The 10,477-nt window shown below is 34.1% G+C and overlaps 1 protein-coding gene across 1 annotated transcript; it reads left to right on the top strand.

The window, feature by feature from the left end:
• Window positions 1-333: 333 nt before the first annotated feature.
• Window positions 334-5,550, top strand: LOC121756530 (plant UBX domain-containing protein 2-like). Its single transcript, XM_042152094.1, has 3 exons — window positions 334-1,505; window positions 4,022-4,300; window positions 5,071-5,550. The coding sequence occupies exons 1-3, from the start codon at window positions 645-647 to the stop codon at window positions 5,326-5,328; spliced, it is 1,398 nt and encodes a 465-aa protein (XP_042008028.1). The 5' UTR covers window positions 334-644; the 3' UTR covers window positions 5,329-5,550.
• Window positions 5,551-10,477: the final 4,927 nt, after the last annotated feature.

Genomic DNA, 10,477 nt, shown 5'->3' on the forward strand with positions numbered 1-10,477 from the left:
CACCTAAATAAAGTTGAATATTGTTAAATAGAAGTTAAATTAATTTAATTAGAAAGCGCCGATTGTCTATGGTTGATTAAGCTTTTGTTTTGTCATTTTTATTTTCCCGAATACCTTTTCTTTTAGAAAATATTTTTTCATAAAAATATAAATAAATATGATAATTATAATATTTTATAAAATGCTCTAAGCTTGACTAACAATACCTTTTTCTACTTCTCTCCTAAGTCCTACCTTAAAATAAACAAAAAAAACGGTTTTGTTGGTTGCTGCCGCATCACATATAATAATCCTACGCGCCAACAGATAATTATTTCACACTATCATTTCCACCCCAATGCTTCACACATTTTATTTTCAACACCCCAACATTTCTTCAGTCAACTCACATCGCAAAATTCCATAGAAATCGAATTCTCAGCCTGATTTTTGTAATTATCGATCGTGGATTGAATTTTTCAACGCATCAATTCATTTGAACTTCATCAAATCCCCCCATCCCACTCCCAATTTTTTGCAGGATTTCACCAATTCTTGCCGAATCGAAATATCCCCAAAAACCTACGATTCACACACACGAACACATAGTATTTATCGCATTGTTCTGACAATCTTTAGTGATCGTTGATTGAAAACGAAGCCGAATGGATGAAGTTAAAGATAAAATGAAGGGGCTGATGAAGAAAGTCAACAACCCCTTCACATCATCTTCATCGAGCAAATTCAAAGGGCAAGGCAGAGTTTTGGGATCTTCCACTACGTCGTCACCGTCTCCGCCGCCGCCGCCGCCTCCATCGCAATCCGTGTTGTCTTCATCATCACTGTCTAATTCAAAGCCCTCTAATCCAAAGGTAAGCACTACTTCCGAACATAAGTCGGAGAATAGAGAGCCCGGGCCACGGATGAACCCTAAGGCACACGAGAAAACGGAAAACGGCTTCGATCCGTTCGACTCATTGGTCACGACGGGGAAGAGGAACCCAAATGGCTATTCTTTGAGAGTTTTCGAGTGTCCGGTTTGCGGTGGAGGGTACGCCTCCGAAGAAGAGGTTTCCGCCCACGTCGAGTCCTGTTTGAGCAGAGCAGAATCGGGGAATAGCGACAAGGAAGCCGATGGTGTTCGTAATCAGCTGCAGAGTTGTGTAAGCGCGTACACGTCTGGGAACCCGAGCGATGGCTCGGTGGAGGTGTTGATTAGGCTTTTGAGGAATGTGGTGAAAGAGCCGGAGAATGCTAAGTTCAGGAGGATTAGAATGGGGAATCCGAAGATAAAGGAGGCGATCGCTGATGTCCCTGGAGGTGTGGAGTTGCTGGAGTGCATCGGTTTTGAATTGAAGGAAGAAGGTAGTGAAATGTGGTTTGTGATGGAGGAGCCTTCTAAGGAGCAGCTTGGTTTGGTTAAAAATGCTGTATTGTTGCTGGAGCCGAAGAAGGTAGAAGAGTTACCATCTATGGCTCCAGTTAAGTTGGATAAACCTATTGAGAGGAAGCCAGTTGATAGACAGGTATAGTCCTGCTACGTTTTTTACTCCCTGATTGATTGACTGTCTCATTGAACTATTTTTGGTGCTTTAGAACTACCATATCTTGGTTTTGTGAACATCTGGCAAGTTTGTTTAGCTATCAAATGAGCCAATAGGTTACTTTTAGGTATTTAAGAATTAGTTACGGTATATCAGAGTTACTGCTTTGGAGGAAAATTTTATGAATAGTGGAAATCTCTAGGCCTGTCTCCCCTGATTTAATGAAGTTACTGAATGTAGATAACTTTTTAGCGGCCAATTGGCAATTTTGATATTTGAAGTTGATAGCTACCATTGTGCAGCTTAAACTCCTGATTCGGAATGTCAAGATTGAAGAGCGTTGTTAGAAAAATAGTTGGACTTCTTTTGGTCAGACTAACTTAAAACTTTTGGTGCTTATTCTGAGGAAATTCTTTTAAGAGCCATATATTATAAGAGCATGAGCTACCTGAAAGGAAGAATTTGAAATTGGTTATGAATGGATTAAGGGCATGTAGATGGAATAAAAGATCTCAGGTAGTGCGCTCTTTCCGTAAAATTAGATGATTATATGTTTGTTTTTGTAAATATAAAATATTAGTTATGAATGGCACATGTCGTTAGTAGCTATTAAGTTCAATCGCTCTTCTGTTTGATTGGTAATTGGTCATAGCAGCTTCTATGAGTTTCTTGTTACCCCACTTGCATAACTATTATTTAGAATGGAAAGTCTGATTTGATATGTAAGTTTGTAGTTAGTTAAATTGAGTGAGACTTTAGGCTACTTACTACAGGTTCCAATTTATGACTCTGCTCTAGAGACTACCTCTGCCTCCTCCCATGGATATGCTAAGTATATGTTACTGTATTTGGTTCTGATATTCTATTTTTAAGTTTTAACATAGAGTAACAGGAGATAATTGTATTACTACTAAGCTCAAAGAGAAGGAAAACAGCTGTAAACCGTCTTCTGGTTGGTGTATTTGTATTCTCTGATTTAGTGGACACATGCATAAATGAATGTGAAGGGCATTTGAATGTAAGTTTTATTTCCCCTTGCATGCTATATTTCTCACTAACAATATGCCAGTCGCAAAGACAGACACAGAAAAAAAAAACAATAATGCGGCAGCTGAACTTGTTTAACTCTCATAAGAATCCAGACAATGATAGTGGTTAATTGCCCAAGTGTCACTGAAACTTTTAAGTTCTGCAAAAAGTATCCTATATCTGAATTTATAGAACGATCTCAATTACTTTTTCTAGGAGAAACATAATCTGTAGTGAAGAAAGTCACTCAATTATGTTAAACTTTTAACTTGTATTTCCCTTTTCAAATTATAGTCTAGTGAGTTCTTGATTTGATTCTTGTGGATCCCCTAATAAAAATTTTCCCACCATAATGTTGATTATTACATGTGATGCTTTCTCTTTCATCCTGCTGGAAATTTGGTCTATTATCAGAAAAGAGGGGTATCAATTAGAATGACAAGAAGATAGGATGCCTAGTTGGTACGGCCTTTAAGTCTTATCCTTTGGGTTTGTGAAACCTCATGATTTAATGCAGACATTTGATCATGAGTTTATTGGCTCATAAGAATTTCGTTTGCAGTAAGCTTGATGAAAAGCTAGTAGAATATATCATCTGAAAGTACCAAAGAATCTCATATGGTTGCATGATTATTTAGGTAGTCGGGCAATTCCTTGGCATTTGTTGGCTGGGTCACTACCATTCCACACATTTGTTGGTAGAGAATTTAGAACTCATAAAGACTAATGCCACACATTAATTATAGAAACTAGATTTCAATTTCTTTCATGCAACATTTTTGTATGCTTTGGGATTACATGATTTGGTTCCAGTTGGAATGAAGTCACTGAACTGAACTATTGTGTCCCATACTCCCATAAACTCTTTGATTGAAGTGTTCCATAATGAATGTTATACCCTGTGCATTGATAGATATGCCATGTATTCTGATTATGTGGTTTGACAGTGCCATAAAATATCCATCTACTATTTTATGTTTCATCTCAGCTATGTTAGGATGGAAACTAGGAATCCTGAGCTACTCATAACCTATTGCTTCCATATGTCTGCAAAAACCAAATGCAGAATGTGATAATCAAAGACGCATAAGTCCACATAATTAGTACACATAGGTCTGTATCTGACAACTTTGTAGTTAGAATGTGATAATCAAACACACATGCGGAAGAAAAAGGATTTTGTTGTGTATGCATATATGATATATCTGAGAGTTAGTAGTTGGACATAATTAAGGTGGTGTGCTATTTCAGTTAAAGATAGGTAATTCCTTTGCTGATATAACTTCTCTGGCCTACACAAGTTGATCACCTTATAATTTCTGCTCTAGTGTTCTTCCCTGCAGCACTTTGAGTTGAGTTCACCTAGGAGCAGTTCATGGCTTCATGATTCTTCCACTATCTGTTCTTTTTCGGGCTCTTTACTTACCTGAGAATGAATTCTAATCACTTTTCCTCGTTCTTGAAATTAGATCCGGGTATTCTTTTCCGTCCCCGAGAATGTAGCAGCACGGATCGAGCTACCTGATTCCTTCTACAACCTTTCCGCTGAAGAAGTGAAAAGGGAAGCAGAGTCAAGGAGAAAAAAGTTAGAGGAATCTAAGCTTCTCATTCCTAAATCATACAGAGAAAAGCAGGCCAAAGCTGCAAGAAGGCAGTATAATAAAACGGTCATTAGAATACAGTTTCCTGATGGAGTTGTACTTCAAGCTATATTTTCACCATGGGAGCAAACTGGTGCTCTATACGAGGTTAGTCCTTTCATATATTGCTTATAGGCTTAACAACTGTTGAATAAGTAAACTTTTTTACTGTACTTCTGATTTATGTTATTGTTAGTACCCTGGGAATGAACTTTTGTTGTCTAAATATATCCTTGATGATAGATAATTCCGAGTTCATGTCTTGTAATTACTAGATGAGTTATGTTTCATACCCTGGATTGCCAAATGCCAATACTTTTGACACTTAACTTTTACCGAAGATACGTAAGGTTCCACATATTTCAATAGACTACAGGCTTTTATGTTAGTTGCAGTATGTTTTTTCTCTTACTTTTTCTTTTTTAGACATAAGCTGTAGTTTGGCTGTATTGACAACTATTTAAAATTCAACTGATCATTTGGGGTTGTCTCCTTTGTCCTTGCCATATTGTTATTTTTAAATGATTAGCAATATTGGAGAAGCCTGCTGTGATTGGTACCTGTGCATGGCTCAAGTTTCCCCCCTTGCAGATAATGCCGTCTGGTTTTTTAACACTATGCTTAAAATAAATGACTCTTTTGTTTTTTGAGCTTATGAAATCCCTGTACTCTTATTTTGATGTGAACCTTGAAGCTTATAAGCACGCATGAGTAAGATGAATCTGCGATGATCTCTTAAAAGCTTACAATTTCTTATTCATTTAAACTTAAATAAAAGCATGGCACGATAAAACTGTAAAAAGCAATCTCAACAGGTATCTCAAGCCTAGCTGTGAAACTTAAATATTACTGAGTTGGAACTCTTTTTCTTGTGTTAGTTGGTGAGCAATGCACTGAAAGACCCAAGCTTAGAGTTTGAGCTGCTACATCCAGTTTTAGTGAAGCGACGGGTGATCCCACATTATCCAGCGGCAGGAGAGAGAGGAATCACATTGGAAGAAGAAGATTTGGTCCCTGCAGCACTTATTAAGTTCAGACCTATTGAAACAGGTGATACTGTTTTTACCGGTCTCTCCAACGAACTCCTTCAGATCAGCGAACCCTTTGTCTCTGCTTCTGCAGTTCCAGCTTCATAACGCGTATACTAATTTTTCTGGAGAAAGTGGGAACCTATAGTATGTGTAGTCGAATGCAAATCATGTGTCGACTACATGTTTGTGTCTCTGTATTTCATTTCTCATGCAACACAATTTGGCATTTTATTTCGATTTTCATCCCGATTTATGCTTGTGAAATATAAGTTGTGGATATAACGACGAAGTTTATAGAAACAATTTTATTTCTACTTTTACTTTAAATTTTTGTGTGTGGAAACACAGGTACTTAGTATAAGTACAGAGTTTGAGGATTGTTTGTTGATGGTTATTTATATTAATACAAGTCTGATTTCATTTATTCTTAAAGTACTAACCATAATAGATGGTTATTTATATTAATACAAGTCTGATTTCATTTATTCTTAAAGTACTAACCATAATAGCAACCCTTTTATTTCCGGCGAAGTTTCCTTGAATTTGTAAGAGCATCTCCGGGGAGAAGGTATATTAAAAAGGTATATTATATATTTATCTTCTTAAAAAGTGAAATACTATATCTTTTTAAAAAGTAACATATTTCAAAGGGAAAAGGCATATAGAAAGGTAAATAATTTTTTAAAAATAAAATAAGTAGTACAAAATGCATTAAAAAACATAAAGTGTAATATCTTCTCAAATGCATTTCCCCTTAGAGAAGGGTTTTTCATGAAAAGAAGTCAAATGTGGTAGTTATAAGATTTTACCTCTTCATTGATGAAGAGGTAGTAAAGATACCTCTTCAAAATGGAAAAAATGTATAATATCTTCTCAAATACCTCTCCCCTCTTAGAGAATTATTTTTCATGAAAAAAAAAGATAAATATGGTATTTATATTAGTTTACCTATTCATTTGTTGTAAGATGTAACTATAATAACAAGAAAATCAACTGAAAAGCGATTAGTTAGGTTTAATTGCATAATTTCCTTTAGAATGAATTAATGTATTCTTAAATTGTGACGTGGATGTGTTTAATAAATAAAACTAACAAGAAAATCAACTGAAAAGCGATTAGTTAGGTTAAATTGCATAATTTCCTTTAGAATGAATTAATTTATTCTTAAATTGTGACGTGGATGTGTTTAATAAATAAAACTTGTTTTTAACTTAAGCAATGGATTAATTACAGTTGAGTTTGACAATATCCAACAACTAAGTTCGTAAACATTATTTCTAATAGTTTCCTTTTCATTTTCTGGAGAGAGATGGGATTTTTTCTGCACCGCTCAAATATTGTGGCGTTTAAAATGTGCAGAAAATGATTCTATTTAGCAATTGAAATAAACATGTAGAGAATTATAAAAAGTAGTAGTAGTAGTAGTCATTAAGATGGGCCCACCTACAGTCTCCTTTTAACGTAGTACGTATTTTTTTTATTTTATGCACAAGTATAATAGGTGAAAAAATATTTGGAAATGAAGAAAGTCTGGAATTGAACATTAGGATTTTTTTAGTTATAAAATTACTAACTTCGGCTACTATATACGACTTTGGGAAGGAATTTGTTATATTCTCGGTATAAAAAATCTTGGGAAGTATTTATAGAGTTTGTATCGTAGATTTTTGTTGTCTTTGAATGGATAACATCTTGTATTTGTATTAGGAAAGTAAAAGTATGCATTAATGCATGTAATCTTTATAAGTATACAAAGTTAAGTCAATTTACTAAGACATTTCAGATATAGTTATTGTTACAAATACTATAACACAAGAAAATCACTGAAAAAAGCAAAAACAATAAAAAAAAATACAACCATGCCTTGAAATGCTGCCAAGCTGGCTAGTACGCTGTAGAATTTTTTGGTAGAAATGAAGTTTTCTTATTTTCCCCTTGCGTCTCTAATGCTTAGTGTTTTTATCATTTTATGCGTCATAATTGTCGAACAACCTTTAAAAAATGGAGGATGGGCTAATTGAAAACTTTTATTATAAATAAAATAATTTTAAAAATTTGATCTAATATTGGTTACTTCTTTTGTGGAATGTTTGGACTTATTTGGTTGAGCCGTATTCATTTCTCTCCTTGCTTCAGCCCAAATATGTGTGAGTGGCCCTATGGATTAATCGAGCCCGCTTACCTTGTGTACTCTTGATGGCCGCCACATGGCACCTCTACGTGGATCCTATAGCTCGGCAGCTGGATTCTAAGAGTTTGTTGTGTGAGGACTTCCTCCTCAGCCGGTTAGCCTCTCACTCATTCACTCTCTTGGTTGGCGATTAGCGTTTCTCCCCCTTCTCTCTAGAATACTGTCGCTTTCACTTCTCCAATCATTGTCTCCGTCTGTTTTTCTCTTCTTTTAGTGAGTTCTGAACGGTAATATCTCTAGCAGAGGCAACATCTCCAGTTTCCTTGCGAAGTCTGACTCTAGATTGACTCTTTGTAAGTCTGATATACTTAGTTAGAGGAGATCTCGTCGATTCCTTGTGACATTCGAGCTTTTGTGATTTTGACTGTGGTTTCCAAGCGATCGTGTGTTAAGTTGGTCTCTGTGTGTGCGGTACTCGATGAAGCTAGGGTTCTGGGTTTGAGTTCTGAGTTACTCATCTTGCGGTTGTCTTTGGTGGAAGAGGTCCTTGGCTGGTGCAGTTGCTGTGAAACTTGAGGCAACTGATCTTCGATATTTCTAACTTTGTAAGTTTTCATATCTTGTACATATCCTTTAGGATATGTTGTTCTTGTGATACTAACACTTTACTTAGTTCGTGAAGACTAAAGTGTAGTTTGGGTCATTGTATATTTATTGTACTTGTAAAGTAGTATTTTGTATTGGTTTGTTGTCTTGAGAGATTGATCATTTCTCGACTCAAATACAAAAGAGATCTCGATAATTAGTAAATTCACTATGATTGTTACCCTTTCAATTGTTTGAAATTTTTCTTACTAGTCGACTATCTTTAAATGTTTCTTAATTAGTTGTTGATGATCTTATCTTATGTTATATACTTAATATTTTACATGATTGACTTAAACATTGTTAATTATACTCTACATCAATACATAAGTTCATATAAATTAAATATTGTTTCTCGCTATTATCTTTCTAAGTTTTAAAATCCACCACCAAGTTTGAGAATAAATAATAGAAAAAGCAATTATATGTACATTATTAATGTGCCAAATTTCCAGTCTATAATCCACCAAAAAGGTCAAACTTAAGCTTTTGGCGTGATAGATTTAAATCACAACTACAAATTCTTAAACCAAAAGTCAATCTGTCATAATTATTAGGAAGATAGAGTTTAATTGACTTTATATATACCTATATTTTATGGCCCTGCATCCTAAGTAATTTATAGTAATAGTATATGATCTTTTAAGGATGAGAATGTTTCCCTCATGTGTTTGGTAAAGTTATAGGAAGAAAAAGACAAATAATCGAACACTCTTTTTCCTCTGCATCGACATTTTTTCTAAAAATTTATCCCAAATTTAACTGTCACATTTCTGTTCTTGAGCTTTTCTTTTGGAAGGTTTGATCTACTATACTTTATTAGTTTAGGGTTATGCTCATTAATGTTAAATTAAAACAATGAATCTTTAATTGTTTTAGTAACAAAGAATAATCTAAAGCTATATATGCATTGTTCACGTGCAAACAGTACGAATGTAGTGAATAAATTCGGCTGTCGGCCTCATATATTTGTCTCACTTTCTACCTAACATTTTTTTAATGCGTGATTCATTTATATCCCCAAAATTTTCAAACTTCATTTAAATTTTTTTTCTATAAATAAAAGTTAAATATTGAAACTTTTATTCCGTCACCAAAAAACTGAAAACTTCTTTAACCGTTGAGGCTGAGGTTGCTTTATTATTTGTTAAAATTATAGAGAGATACGAAAATCTCTCTCTTCACGTTTCTCCTTTCTTTTTCTCTTCTTATTTATAAAAATATCACTATTTCTTATTACACTTTTTACACTTGAATTAACAATAATATTATTACGAGTTATTGGTGTGATAATATTATACTAGTAAGTACTATACTCCATATCATAGTTACTGATGTGATAATATGATCTTTTTAAAAAGTGAAAATAAAAAACAAGAAAGAGTTTTGTATTTAAAAGTAATACACTATACATGGACCTAAAATTAACTAACAATAGAATAATAGTAGCACATAGCCACATAGTTTGAACTAGAAACAATAATAATAAAAGCAACAAAGTCACAGTATAGAAATAAATAGATACTCTATCGATGAACACAAGAAAACAAAATTAAAAAATAGTTGTAGAGAATAAAAGAGTCGTATGTTGCGTCAATCAACAACTAATGGAGCATTTAAGAGCGAAGAGGATTTAGTGAATTTACCAGAAACAATTATTAATTGCCCTTAACAAAATAAAAATCTCGAAAGGTCATTTTTGTAATTTGCAATATAGTTGGATTTTCTAGCCAAAAATCCAAGTAAAAAATGTTGGCACACTGCTTCACTTCCATTATTTATTTTCCTATTTTGAACAGTTTTCCCCTTTTTTTGAACTGAATTAACACCACTAATTTGACAGTAGTGGCAAATTGAGTTAAGAGATTAATAAATCGTGGAGACATGTGGCTAACATACCGTACCGTGTGGTCCAACTTAATGATATCCATTATCGCATGTGATCAATTACCGGCCAACCCGTGAGCCGGTAAGTCCCTTAATATTCATCCATTAATATTTTTCTACCATAATATTTGGTAAATTAAATCTCTGGGAGTGTTATTCTCCTATTCATCCTTTATATCATTTATTCTTCTTAATATGAGCCGTTAGATCTCATTCATCAACGGTTCAGATGATCTGCATTATTACAATATAATGATGCATTATTAGTCGGTGTGCATTATTCAACTGAACATCTGCATTATTATACTGTAATGGTGCATTATTAGTCGGTGTGCATTATTCAACTGAAAATCTGCATTATTAAATGACACGTGAGATGACAAAATCATGGGGCTAAGATTAAAAAAATAAAGAACAAAATATATAAAAAGGAAATGAATACATCCCATTAAATCTCACTGTAAAAACTTTAATTACCACTTATCAACATCTACAGATAATTTTTCACATACTTTATGGATACAGATTTTTTTATTTTTTGAGAGGTAAAAGTCTATGTCAACGAGTCACCAATCACTAGAAAATCTTCTG

Source organism: Salvia splendens, chromosome 11, assembly GCF_004379255.2.
Source record: "Salvia splendens isolate huo1 chromosome 11, SspV2, whole genome shotgun sequence".
Classification (NCBI taxonomy): domain Eukaryota; kingdom Viridiplantae; phylum Streptophyta; class Magnoliopsida; order Lamiales; family Lamiaceae; genus Salvia; species Salvia splendens.